We start from the raw sequence: 13,862 nt of genomic DNA, 5'->3' as shown, positions 1-13,862 counted from the left end.
CAGCCACGGACCTCCAACTGCCTCCTCCAGAGGCGGCACCTAGCTACGCCATGTCATCGTGCACGTGCCAGCACCCCAACCACAGCGCCCACCAGCACAACGCTGACGGACAAGACCACGGCTCCCAGCCAGACACCGACACGCGCACCTTTCCCCCGCTCCAACAGCTTTCGGGAAACACGTGGCAGCATCTCTCACACAAGCAGAACGTGATCCTCGCTGCTGCAATGGACCCGAAAACCTCAGCACGACTGCAGCCTCCACCTCCTCCTCCTCCCACTCAGTGCTCTACGGCTGCAGCAGCTGGCTCAGCTCCACCGCCAGGCGACTCTTGGACACCCCTCCTCTAGGGCCGCAGGGGCTCACGCCAGCCCAAACGCAACACCCTGCACTTACGGGGGACATCATCTGCTTTGCTCTCCAGGCACCTCAGGCGAGAAGCCACAGAAAACACAAGACGACCCCTGCCACAGGGGCACGCGCGTGGGACCGCAGCCAGGGACCCAGCGCAGCACCAGCACCAGCACGACGAGCAAAGCTCTTCCCTTCTTCCTCTTCCTTTTCCCTCAAGCCTTGCCGCCTGCCTTTCTTCCCCATTCTCATCAGCTTCTCACGCGGGAGCTGGGGCAGCTCCGTCCACCAACACACCCAATGCCCAAGTGCCCACACCCAGAGCCACCCCCAGGCCCTCGCTCCGGGAGGCGGCTCCCCAGGCTCTGCCAAGTGCCATCGCTTCACAACCCTTCTTCCCAACGCAAAAAGAAAAGACCAGCGGAGATGAAAACAAAGGCGAGCCACAAGCAAAAGGGAAACAGACCACAGCCAACACCAGGGCACTACAGACGGAAAACACGCTTGGGCAGGAAGGGAAACTTCAGCTCCACAAAAGACGCACCACAGCTCACCCTGCAGCACCAACACGGAAACCCTCACGCACCTCCCCGGCACAGCTGCCCCCAAGGGCTCTGCCCCAGCGCTTTCGCATCCCCCAGCCAACCGCTCCCGCCAACCTCCCCCCAACACACCGCCGCCCTCCCCACGCACGGACACCCCACCAACGCGCTTCCCCAACACCACCACAGCCACCAGCCAAAACTGAAAGCCACAGCCGGAAACTCGCTGCGATCAGAAAGCGAGGAAGGGAAGGACGCGGCACCACATAAAGCCCGCCGCCCGGCAGCACCCCAAGCACAGCGCCCACCCGCACCACCACCAAGCCTGAGCGGGCTCCTGCCCAGCACCACCCACGCACCACCCGCAGCCCCGCCATGGCCGCGCCCGCAACCCCACAGCCCCGCCTGCGCCACGGTGCCGCCGTGCTCCTGATCCTCCGCACGGCTCTCGCCACCGCCCTCGCCTGCCACCACCTCCGTCCCCGCGACGCCACCTTCCCCTGGGACAGCACCCACCTCCTCCAGGCCATGGCTCCCAGCCCCGCACTGCCCTGCCACCACCTGCACGACCCCTTCCCCTTCCCCGACACCTTCCTCCACACCAACCACCCACAGCAAGCCGCCGCCGCCGCCCACCGCCTCCTCCAGCGCCTCTTCGACACCCTCAGCAGCCCGACCGTCCCCCAACACTGGGACGCCCAGGCACGCCACCGCCTCCTCAACAGCCTCCAGCACCACAGCCGGCAGCTACAGCGATGCCTGACAGGCAGCGGCACGCTCCTCCAAGGCCAAGGGCTCCGCAAGCTGCTGCTCGACATCGAGATATACTTTGGGCGCATCCAGGACTTCCTCCGCACCCACAACCACAGCCCCTGCGCCTGGGACCACGTCCGCCTCGAAGCTCGCCTCTGCTTCCAACGCCTCCAAAACCTAACCCGCACCCTGCGCGGTTAGCCCAGGCACCCCCACCAACCCCCACGGCCCCAACACCACTTCTGCACCACCGCCCCCTCCCCAACTCTCCTCTCCCGCCTCCCCGACCCATGGCAACAGCCGCCCTGCACCCCCAGCCTCCACTCACTGCTCCGCTATGTACACCGCTTACTCTATTTATCGGGACAACTGTAGGACTTACTCTATTTATCGGGACAACTGTAGGACTTACTCTATTTATCGGGACAACTGTAGGACTTACTCTATTTATCGGGACAACTGTAGGACTTACTCTATTTATCGGGACAACTGTAGGACTTACTCTATTTATCGGGACAACTGTAGGACTTACTCTATTTATCGGGACAACTGTAGGACTTACTCTATTTATCGGGACAACTGTAGGACTTACTCTATTTATCGGGACAACTGTAGGACTTACTCTATTTATCGGGACAACTGTAGGACTTACTCTATTTATCGGGACTACGCTGTCTATTTATTCACCTAATTATTCACCAGAAAATAAAGACCTGTTGCAAAAAGCTTGCCACTACCTCTTGTCTCCAAAGCACAGGAACCAGCCATTGGGGTGGGGGGAAGACACCTCCACTCAACACCCACTCCAAGCCCTGCTCCAGACGGGGCTCCGCGCGTCCCGTGCCCACGCTTCTCTTTGCCGCCTCCCCAGGGAGGCCCTTTCCTCGACCTATTCCCACAACCTCTGACAGGGTGTAGCCGTCGTCATCAGGATCATCTCCTCGGCCCTGCTCTCCTCAACATTTTCCACCTTCCGTCCCGCTTTAGACCCACCCCTGACCAGCCCCGGAGCCCTCACTACGAGGGCGACACGGACCTGTTGGCTGGAGCGCGTCCCGAGGAGGGACACAAATACGACCCCAGGGCTGCAACACCCCTCCCACGAGGGAAGGCTGAGAGAGTTGCGCCTGTTCAGCCTGCAGAAGAGAAGGCTCCGGGGAGACCTTCTTGCCGCCTTTCAATACTTTGCAGGGGCTTAGAAGAAAGATGGGGACAGGCTTGCTGACAGGGCCTCTAGCCACGGGACAGGGCGTCGTGGTTTTAAACTCAAAGGCGCTACCATTCAGGCTAGATGCAAGGAAGACTTTTTTTACCCATGAGGGGGGCCAAACACTGCAACATGTTGCCCACAGAGGTGGTCGATGCCCCATCCCTGCAAACACTCACGGTCACGTTGGACGGGGCTCTGAGCCACCTCATCTAGTCCAAGATGCCCCTGCCCGTTCCCTGCGGGGGCTGGCCCAGGTCACCTTTGAAGGTCAACCCAAACCGTTCCATGATTCTACAGAGGAGAGGCACGGCACACATCCTCGCTCGGGTTAGGCTCAGCTCCGCTACTCTTGCCGCTACTTCAGGCATTCTCCACGACAACTCTCTCGGTGCGCTGCTTGAAAACACCTCGCAGCACCAACCATTCTAGGGCAACGGGGACAAGGTCCAGCCACGGACCTCCAACTGCCTCCTCCAGAGGCGGCACCTAGCTACGCCATGTCATCGTGCACGTGCCAGCACCCCAACCACAGCGCCCACCAGCACAACGCTGACGGACAAGACCACGGCTCCCAGCCAGACACCGACACGCGCACCTTTCCCCCGCTCCAACAGCTTTCGGGAAACACGTGGCAGCATCTCTCACACAAGCAGAACGTGATCCTCGCTGCTGCAACGGACCCGAAAACCTCAGCACGACTGCAGCCTCCACCTCCTCCTCCTCCCACTCAGTGCTCTACGGCTGCAGCAGCTGGCTCAGCTCCACCGCCAGGCGACTCTTGGACACCCCTCCTCTAGGGCCGCAGGGGCTCACGCCAGCCCAAACGCAACACCCTGCGCTTACGGGGGACATCATCTGCTTTGCTCTCCAGGCACCTCAGGCGAGAAGCCACAGAAAACACAAGACGACCCCTGCCACAGGGGCACGCGCGTGGGACCGCAGCCAGGGACCCAGCGCAGCACCAGCACCAGCACCAGCACCAGCACGACGAGCAAAGCTCTTCCCTTCTTCCTCTTCCTTTTCCCTCAAGCCTTGCCGCCTGCCTTTCTTCCCCATTCTCATCAGCTTCTCACGCGGGAGCTGGGGCAGCTCCGTCCACCAACACACCCAATGCCCAAGTGCCCACACCCAGAGCCACCCCCAGGCCCTCGCTCCGGGAGGCGGCTCCCCAGGCTCTGCCAAGTGCCATCGCTTCACAACCCTTCTTCCCAACGCAAAAAGAAAAGACCAGCGGAGATGAAAACAAAGGCGAGCCACAAGCAAAAGGGAAACAGACCACAGCCAACACCAGGGCACTACAGACGGAAAACACGCTTGGGCAGGAAGGGAAACTTCAGCTCCACAAAAGACGCACCACAGCTCACCCTGCAGCACCAACACAGAAACCCTCACGCACCTCCCCGGCACAGCTGCCCCCAAGGGCTCTGCCCCAGCGCTTTCGCATCCCCCAGCCAACCGCTCCCGCCAACCTCCCCCCAACACACCGCCGCCCTCCCCACGCACGGACACCCCACCAACGCGCTTCCCCAACACCACCACAGCCACCAGCCAAAACTGAAAGCCACAGCCGGAAACTCGCTGCGATCAGAAAGCGAGGAAGGGAAGGACGCGGCACCACATAAAGCCCGCCGCCCGGCAGCACCCCAAGCACAGCGCCCACCCGCACCACCACCAAGCCTGAGCGGGCTCCTGCCCAGCACCACCCACACACCACCCGCAGCCCCGCCATGGCCGCGCCCGCAACCCCACAGCCCCGCCTGCGCCACGGTGCCGCCGTGCTCCTGATCCTCCGCACGGCTCTCGCCACCGCCCTCGCCTGCCACCACCTCCGTCCCCGCGACGCCACCTTCCCCTGGGACAGCACCCACCTCCTCCAGGCCATGGCTCCCAGCCCCGCACCGCCCTGCCACCACCTGCACGACCCCTTCCCCTTCCCCGACACCCTCCTCCACACCAACCACCCACAGCAAGCCGCCGCCGCCGCCCACCGCCTCCTCCAGCGCCTCTTCGACACCCTCAGCAGCCCGACCGTCCCCCAACACTGGGACGCCCAGGCACGCCACCGCCTCCTCAACAGCCTCCAGCACCACAGCCGGCAGCTACAGCGATGCCTGACAGGCAGCGGCACGCTCCTCCAAGGCCAAGGGCTCCGCAAGCTGCTGCTCGACATCGAGATATACTTTGGGCGCATCCAGGACTTCCTCCGCACCCACAACCACAGCCCCTGCGCCTGGGACCACGTCCGCCTCGAAGCTCGCCTCTGCTTCCAACGCCTCCAAAACCTAACCCGCACCCTGCGCGGTTAGCCCAGGCACCCCCACCAACCCCCACGGCCCCAACACCACTTCTGCACCACCGCCCCCTCCCCAACTCTCCTCTCCCGCCTCCCCGACCCATGGCAACAGCCGCCCTGCACCCCCAGCCTCCACTCACTGCTCCGCTATGTACACCGCTTACTCTATTTATCGGGACAACTGTAGGACTTACTCTATTTATCGGGACAACTGTAGGACTTACTCTATTTATCGGGACAACTGTAGGACTTACTCTATTTATCGGGACAACTGTAGGACTTACTCTATTTATCGGGACAACTGTAGGACTTACTCTATTTATCGGGACAACTGTAGGACTTACTCTATTTATCGGGACAACTGTAGGACTTACTCTATTTATCGGGACAACTGTAGGACTTACTCTATTTATCGGGACAACTGTAGGACTTACTCTATTTATCGGGACAACTGTAGGACTTACTCTATTTATCGGGACAACTGTAGGACTTACTCTATTTATCGGGACAACTGTAGGACTTACTCTATTTATCGGGACTACGCTGTCTATTTATTCACCTAATTATTCACCAGAAAATAAAGACCTGTTGCAAAAAGCTTGCCACTACCTCTTGTCTCCAAAGCACAGGAACCAGCCATTGGGGTGGGGGGAAGACACCTCCACTCAACACCCACTCCAAGCCCTGCTCCAGACGGGGCTCCGCGCGTCCTGTGCCCACGCTTCTCTTTGCCGCCTCCCCAGGGAGGCCCTTTCCTCGACCTATTCCCACAACCTCTGACAGGGTGTAGCCGTCGTCATCAGGATCATCTCCTCGGCCCTGCTCTCCTCAACATTTTCCACCTTCCGTCCCGCTTTAGACCCACCCCTGACCAGCCCCGGAGCCCTCACTACGAGGGCGACACGGACCTGTTGGCTGGAGCGCGTCCCGAGGAGGGACACAAATACGACCCCAGGGCTGCAACACCCCTCCCACGAGGGAAGGCTGAGAGAGTTGCGCCTGTTCAGCCTGCAGAAGAGAAGGCTCCGGGGAGACCTTCTTGCCGCCTTTCAATACTTTGCAGGGGCTTAGAAGAAAGATGGGGACAGGCTTGCTGACAGGGCCTCTAGCCACGGGACAGGGCGTCGTGGTTTTAAACTCAAAGGCGCTACCATTCAGGCTAGATGCAAGGAAGACTTTTTTTACCCATGAGGGGGGCCAAACACTGCAACATGTTGCCCACAGAGGTGGTCGATGCCCCATCCCTGCAAACACTCACGGTCACGTTGGACGGGGCTCTGAGCCACCTCATCTAGTCCAAGATGCCCCTGCCCGTTCCCTGCGGGGGCTGGCCCAGGTCACCTTTGAAGGTCAACCCAAACCGTTCCATGATTCTACAGAGGAGAGGCACGGCACACATCCTCGCTCGGGTTAGGCTCAGCTCCGCTACTCTTGCCGCTACTTCAGGCATTCTCCACGACAACTCTCTCGGTGCGCTGCTTGAAAACACCTCGCAGCACCAACCATTCTAGGGCAACGGGGACAAGGTCCAGCCACGGACCTCCAACTGCCTCCTCCAGAGGCGGCACCTAGCTACGCCACGTCATCGTGCACGTGCCAGCACCCCAACCACAGCGCCCACCAGCACAACGCTGACGGACAAGACCACGGCTCCCAGCCAGACACCGACACGCGCACCTTTCCCCCGCTCCAACAGCTTTCGGGAAACACGTGGCAGCATCTCTCACACAAGCAGAACGTGATCCTCGCTGCTGCAACGGACCCGAAAACCTCAGCGCGACTGCAGCCTCCACCTCCTCCTCCTCCCACTCAGTGCTCTACGGCTGCAGCAGCTGGCTCAGCTCCACCGCCAGGCGACTCTTGGACACCCCTCCTCTAGGGCCGCAGGGGCTCACGCCAGCCCAAACGCAACACCCTGCACTTACGGGGGACATCATCTGCTTTGCTCTCCAGGCACCTCAGGCGAGGAGCCACAGAAAACACAAGACGACCCCTGCCACAGGGGCACGCGCGTGGGACCGCAGCCAGGGACCCAGCGCAGCACCAGCACCAGCACGACGAGCAAAGCTCTTCCCTTCTTCCTCTTCCTTTTCCCTCAAGCCTTGCCGCCTGCCTTTCTTCCCCATTCTCATCAGCTTCTCACGCGGGAGCTGGGGCAGCTCCGTCCACCAACACACCCAATGCCCAGGTGCCCACACCCAGAGCCACCCCCAGGCCCTCGCTCCGGGAGGCGGCTCCCCAGGCTCTGCCAAGTGCCATCGCTTCACAACCCTTCTTCCCAACGCAAAAAGAAAAGACCAGCGGAGATGAAAACAAAGGCGAGCCACAAGCAAAAGGGAAACAGACCACAGCCAACACCAGGGCACTACAGACGGAAAACACGCTTGGGCAGGAAGGGAAACTTCAGCTCCACAAAAGACGCACCACAGCTCACCCTGCAGCACCAACACAGAAACCCTCACGCACCTCCCCGGCACAGCTGCCCCCAAGGGCTCTGCCCCAGCGCTTTCGCATCCCCCAGCCAACCGCTCCCGCCAACCTCCCCCCAACACACCGCCGCCCTCCCCACGCACGGACACCCCACCAACGCGCTTCCCCAACACCACCACAGCCACCAGCCAAAACTGAAAGCCACAGCCGGAAACTCGCTGCGATCAGAAAGCGAGGAAGGGAAGGACGCGGCACCACATAAAGCCCGCCGCCCGGCAGCACCCCAAGCACAGCGCCCACCCGCACCACCACCAAGCCTGAGCGGGCTCCTGCCCAGCACCACCCACGCACCACCCGCAGCCCCGCCATGGCCGCGCCCGCAACCCCACAGCCCCGCCTGCGCCACGGTGCCGCCGTGCTCCTGATCCTCCGCACGGCTCTCGCCACCGCCCTCGCCTGCCACCACCTCCGTCCCCGCGACGCCACCTTCCCCTGGGACAGCACCCACCTCCTCCAGGCCATGGCTCCCAGCCCCGCACTGCCCTGCCACCACCTGCACGACCCCTTCCCCTTCCCCGACACCTTCCTCCACACCAACCACCCACAGCAAGCCGCCGCCGCCGCCCACCGCCTCCTCCAGCGCCTCTTCGACACCCTCAGCAGCCCGACCGTCCCCCAACACTGGGACGCCCAGGCACGCCACCGCCTCCTCAACAGCCTCCAGCACCACAGCCGGCAGCTACAGCGATGCCTGACAGGCAGCGGCACGCTCCTCCAAGGCCAAGGGCTCCGCAAGCTGCTGCTCGACATCGAGATATACTTTGGGCGCATCCAGGACTTCCTCCGCACCCACAACCACAGCCCCTGCGCCTGGGACCACGTCCGCCTCGAAGCTCGCCTCTGCTTCCAACGCCTCCAAAACCTAACCCGCACCCTGCGCGGTTAGCCCAGGCACCCCCACCAACCCCCACGGCCCCAACACCACTTCTGCACCACCGCCCCCTCCCCAACTCTCCTCTCCCGCCTCCCCGACCCATGGCAACAGCCGCCCTGCACCCCCAGCCTCCACTCACTGCTCCGCTATGTACACCGCTTACTCTATTTATCGGGACAACTGTAGGACTTACTCTATTTATCGGGACAACTGTAGGACTTACTCTATTTATCGGGACAACTGTAGGACTTACTCTATTTATCGGGACAACTGTAGGACTTACTCTATTTATCGGGACTACGCTGTCTATTTATTCACCTAATTATTCACCAGAAAATAAAGACCTGTTGCAAAAAGCTTGCCACTACCTCTTGTCTCCAAAGCACAGGAACCAGCCATTGGGGTGGGGGGAAGACACCTCCACTCAACACCCACTCCAAGCCCTGCTCCAGACGGGGCTCCGCGCGTCCCGTGCCCACGCTTCTCTTTGCCGCCTCCCCAGGGAGGCCCTTTCCTCGACCTATTCCCACAACCTCTGACAGGGTGTAGCCGTCGTCATCAGGATCATCTCCTCGGCCCTGCTCTCCTCAACATTTTCCACCTTCCGTCCCGCTTTAGACCCACCCCTGACCAGCCCCGGAGCCCTCACTACGAGGGCGACACGGACCTGTTGGCTGGAGCGCGTCCCGAGGAGGGACACAAATACGACCCCAGGGCTGCAACACCCCTCCCACGAGGGAAGGCTGAGAGAGTTGCGCCTGTTCAGCCTGCAGAAGAGAAGGCTCCGGGGAGACCTTCTTGCCGCCTTTCAATACTTTGCAGGGGCTTAGAAGAAAGATGGGGACAGGCTTGCTGACAGGGCCTCTAGCCACGGGACAGGGCGTCATGGTTTTAAACTCAAAGGCGCTACCATTCAGGCTAGATGCAAGGAAGACTTTTTTTACCCATGAGGGGGGCCAAACACTGCAACATGTTGCCCACAGAGGTGGTCGATGCCCCATCCCTGCAAACACTCACGGTCACGTTGGACGGGGCTCTGAGCCACCTCATCTAGTCCAAGATGCCCCTGCCCGTTCCCTGCGGGGGCTGGCCCAGGTCACCTTTGAAGGTCAACCCAAACCGTTCCATGATTCTACAGAGGAGAGGCACGGCACACATCCTCGCTCGGGTTAGGCTCAGCTCCGCTACTCTTGCCGCTACTTCAGGCATTCTCCACGACAACTCTCTCGGTGCGCTGCTTGAAAACACCTCGCAGCACCAACCATTCTAGGGCAACGGGGACAAGGTCCAGCCACGGACCTCCAACTGCCTCCTCCAGAGGCGGCACCTAGCTACGCCATGTCATCGTGCACGTGCCAGCACCCCAACCACAGCGCCCACCAGCACAACGCTGACGGACAAGACCACGGCTCCCAGCCAGACACCGACACGCGCACCTTTCCCCCGCTCCAACAGCTTTCGGGAAACACGTGGCAGCATCTCTCACACAAGCAGAACGTGATCCTCGCTGCTGCAACGGACCCGAAAACCTCAGCGCGACTGCAGCCTCCACCTCCTCCTCCTCCCACTCAGTGCTCTACGGCTGCAGCAGCTGGCTCAGCTCCACCGCCAGGCGACTCTTGGACACCCCTCCTCTAGGGCCGCAGGGGCTCACGCCAGCCCAAACGCAACACCCTGCACTTACGGGGGACATCATCTGCTTTGCTCTCCAGGCACCTCAGGCGAGAAGCCACAGAAAACACAAGACGACCCCTGCCACAGGGGCACGCGCGTGGGACCGCAGCCAGGGACCCAGCGCAGCACCAGCACCAGCACGACGAGCAAAGCTCTTCCCTTCTTCCTCTTCCTTTTCCCTCAAGCCTTGCCGCCTGCCTTTCTTCCCCATTCTCATCAGCTTCTCACGCGGGAGCTGGGGCAGCTCCGTCCACCAACACACCCAATGCCCAAGTGCCCACACCCAGAGCCACCCCCAGGCCCTCGCTCCGGGAGGCGGCTCCCCAGGCTCTGCCAAGTGCCATCGCTTCACAACCCTTCTTCCCAACGCAAAAAGAAAAGACCAGCGGAGATGAAAACAAAGGCGAGCCACAAGCAAAAGGGAAACAGACCACAGCCAACACCAGGGCACTACAGACGGAAAACACGCTTGGGCAGGAAGGGAAACTTCAGCTCCACAAAAGACGCACCACAGCTCACCCTGCAGCACCAACACGGAAACCCTCACGCACCTCCCCGGCACAGCTGCCCCCAAGGGCTCTGCCCCAGCGCTTTCGCATCCCCCAGCCAACCGCTCCCGCCAACCTCCCCCCAACACACCGCCGCCCTCCCCACGCACGGACACCCCACCAACGCGCTTCCCCAACACCACCACAGCCACCAGCCAAAACTGAAAGCCACAGCCGGAAACTCGCTGCGATCAGAAAGCGAGGAAGGGAAGGACGCGGCACCACATAAAGCCCGCCGCCCGGCAGCACCCCAAGCACAGCGCCCACCCGCACCACCACCAAGCCTGAGCGGGCTCCTGCCCAGCACCACCCACACACCACCCGCAGCCCCGCCATGGCCGCGCCCGCAACCCCACAGCCCCGCCTGCGCCACGGTGCCGCCGTGCTCCTGATCCTCCGCACGGCTCTCGCCACCGCCCTCGCCTGCCACCACCTCCGTCCCCGCGACGCCACCTTCCCCTGGGACAGCACCCACCTCCTCCAGGCCATGGCTCCCAGCCCCGCACTGCCCTGCCACCACCTGCACGACCCCTTCCCCTTCCCCGACACCTTCCTCCACACCAACCACCCACAGCAAGCCGCCGCCGCCGCCCACCGCCTCCTCCAGCGCCTCTTCGACACCCTCAGCAGCCCGACCGTCCCCCAACACTGGGACGCCCAGGCACGCCACCGCCTCCTCAACAGCCTCCAGCACCACAGCCGGCAGCTACAGCGATGCCTGACAGGCAGCGGCACGCTCCTCCAAGGCCAAGGGCTCCGCAAGCTGCTGCTCGACATCGAGATATACTTTGGGCGCATCCAGGACTTCCTCCGCACCCACAACCACAGCCCCTGCGCCTGGGACCACGTCCGCCTCGAAGCTCGCCTCTGCTTCCAACGCCTCCAAAACCTAACCCGCACCCTGCGCGGTTAGCCCGGGCACCCCCACCAACCCCCACGGCCCCAACACCACTTCTGCACCACCGCCCCCTCCCCAACTCTCCTCTCCCGCCTCCCCGACCCATGGCAACAGCCGCCCTGCACCCCCAGCCTCCACTCACTGCTCCGCTATGTACACCGCTTACTCTATTTATCGGGACAACTGTAGGACTTACTCTATTTATCGGGACAACTGTAGGACTTACTCTATTTATCGGGACAACTGTAGGACTTACTCTATTTATCGGGACAACTGTAGGACTTACTCTATTTATCGGGACAACTGTAGGACTTACTCTATTTATCGGGACAACTGTAGGACTTACTCTATTTATCGGGACAACTGTAGGACTTACTCTATTTATCGGGACAACTGTAGGACTTACTCTATTTATCGGGACTACGCTGTCTATTTATTCACCTAATTATTCACCAGAAAATAAAGACCTGTTGCAAAAAGCTTGCCACTACCTCTTGTCTCCAAAGCACAGGAACCAGCCATTGGGGTGGGGGGAAGACACCTCCACTCAACACCCACTCCAAGCCCTGCTCCAGACGGGGCTCCGCGCGTCCCGTGCCCACGCTTCTCTTTGCCGCCTCCCCAGGGAGGCCCTTTCCTCGACCTATTCCCACAACCTCTGACAGGGTGTAGCCGTCGTCATCAGGATCATCTCCTCGGCCCTGCTCTCCTCAACATTTTCCACCTTCCGTCCCGCTTTAGACCCACCCCTGACCAGCCCCGGAGCCCTCACTACGAGGGCGACACGGACCTGTTGGCTGGAGCGCGTCCCGAGGAGGGACACAAATACGACCCCAGGGCTGCAACACCCCTCCCACGAGGGAAGGCTGAGAGAGTTGCGCCTGTTCAGCCTGCAGAAGAGAAGGCTCCGGGGAGACCTTCTTGCCGCCTTTCAATACTTTGCAGGGGCTTAGAAGAAAGATGGGGACAGGCTTGCTGACAGGGCCTCTAGCCACGGGACAGGGCGTCGTGGCTCAAAGGCGCTACCATTCAGGCTAGATGCAAGGAAGACTTTTTTTACCCATGAGGGGGGGCCAAACACTGCAACATGTTGCCACAGAGGTGGTCGATGCCCCATCCCTGCAAACACTCACGGTCACGTTGGACGGGGCTCTGAGCCACCTCATCTAGTCCAAGATGCCCCTGCCCGTTCCCTGCGGGGGCTGGCCCAGGTCACCTTTGAAGGTCAACCCAAACCGTTTCCATGATTCTACAGAGGAGAGGCACGGCACACATCCTCGCTCGGGGTTAGGCTCAGCTCCGCTACTCTTGCCGCTACTTCAGGCATTCTCCACGACAACTCTCTCGGTGCGCTGCTTGAAAACACCTCGCCAGCACCAACCATTCTAGGGCAACGGGGACCAAGGTCCAGCCACGGACCTCCAACTGCCTCCTCCAGAGGCGGCACCTAGCTACGCCATGTCATCGTGCACGTGCCAGCACCCCAACCACAGCGCCCACCAGCACAACGCTGACGGACAAGACCACGGCTCCCAGCCAGACACCGGACACGCGCACCTTTCCCCCGCTCCAACAGCTTTCGGAAACACGTGGCAGCATCTCTCACACAAGCAGAACGTGATCCTCGCTGCTGCAACGGACCCGAAAACCTCAGCACGACTGCAGCCTCCACCTTCCTCCTCCTCCCACTCAGTGCTCTACGGCTGCAGCAGCTGGCTCAGCTCCACCGCCAGGCGACTCTTCGACACCCCTCCTCTAGGGCCGCAGGGGCTCACGCCAGCCCAAACGCAACACCCTGCGCTTACGGGGGGACATCATCTGCTTTGCTCTCCAGGCACCTCAGGCGAGAAGCCACAGAAAACACACAGACGACCCCTGCCACAGGGGCACGCGCGTGGGACCGCAGCCAGGGACCCAGCGCAGCACCAGCACCAGCACCAGCACGACGAGGCAAAGCTCTTCCCTTCTTCCTCTTCCTTTTCCCTCAAGCCTTGCCGCCTGCCTTTCTTCCCCATTCTCATCAGCTTCTCACGCGGGAGCTGGGGCAGCTCCGTCCACCAACACACCCAATGCCCAGGTGCCCACACCCAGAGCCACCCCCAGGCCCTCGCTCCGGGAGGCGGCTCCCCCAGGCTCTGCCAAGTGCCATCGCTTCACAACCCTTCTTCCCAACGCAAAAAGAAAAGACCAGCAGCGGAGATGAAAACAAAGGCGAGCCACAAGCAAAAG

General features: G+C 61.5%; 5 protein-coding genes across 13 annotated transcripts in view; 4 read left to right on the top strand and 1 right to left on the bottom strand.

Moving 5' to 3' along the window:
* The window catches only part of UBAP2 (ubiquitin associated protein 2), a 167,602-nt gene that overhangs the window by 37,486 nt on the left and 116,254 nt on the right, over positions 1 to 13,862 (bottom strand). The window lies entirely within an intron of this gene.
* On the top strand, positions 1,269 to 1,847 carry LOC142050467 (interferon-like). Its single transcript, XM_075079130.1, has one exon. The coding sequence runs from the start codon at positions 1,269 to 1,271 to the stop codon at positions 1,845 to 1,847; it is 579 nt and encodes a 192-aa protein (XP_074935231.1).
* Positions 4,584 to 5,162, top strand: LOC142050466 (interferon-like). The gene has a single exon (XM_075079128.1). It carries the CDS (start codon positions 4,584 to 4,586, stop codon positions 5,160 to 5,162), a length of 579 nt encoding a protein of 192 aa, XP_074935229.1.
* On the top strand, positions 7,947 to 8,525 carry LOC142050465 (interferon-like). Its single transcript, XM_075079127.1, has one exon. It carries the CDS (start codon positions 7,947 to 7,949, stop codon positions 8,523 to 8,525), a length of 579 nt encoding a protein of 192 aa, XP_074935228.1.
* LOC142050464 (interferon-like) lies at positions 11,070 to 11,648 on the top strand. Its single transcript, XM_075079126.1, has one exon. It carries the CDS (start codon positions 11,070 to 11,072, stop codon positions 11,646 to 11,648), a length of 579 nt encoding a protein of 192 aa, XP_074935227.1.

This window comes from Phalacrocorax aristotelis, chromosome Z (genome assembly GCF_949628215.1).
Source record: "Phalacrocorax aristotelis chromosome Z, bGulAri2.1, whole genome shotgun sequence".
Classification (NCBI taxonomy): domain Eukaryota; kingdom Metazoa; phylum Chordata; class Aves; order Suliformes; family Phalacrocoracidae; genus Phalacrocorax; species Phalacrocorax aristotelis.
Note: the sequence above shows the minus strand (reverse complement) of the source record. Positions and strands in the feature narration are given on the sequence as shown.

Bases quoted from the DNA above. Each gene is read 5' to 3' on its own strand.
- LOC142050467 (XM_075079130.1), top strand. From the start codon at position 1,269: ATGGCCGCGCCCGCAACCCCACAGCCCCGCCTGCGCCACGGTGCCGCC.
- LOC142050466 (XM_075079128.1), top strand. From the start codon at position 4,584: ATGGCCGCGCCCGCAACCCCACAGCCCCGCCTGCGCCACGGTGCCGCC.
- LOC142050465 (XM_075079127.1), top strand. From the start codon at position 7,947: ATGGCCGCGCCCGCAACCCCACAGCCCCGCCTGCGCCACGGTGCCGCC.
- LOC142050464 (XM_075079126.1), top strand. From the start codon at position 11,070: ATGGCCGCGCCCGCAACCCCACAGCCCCGCCTGCGCCACGGTGCCGCC.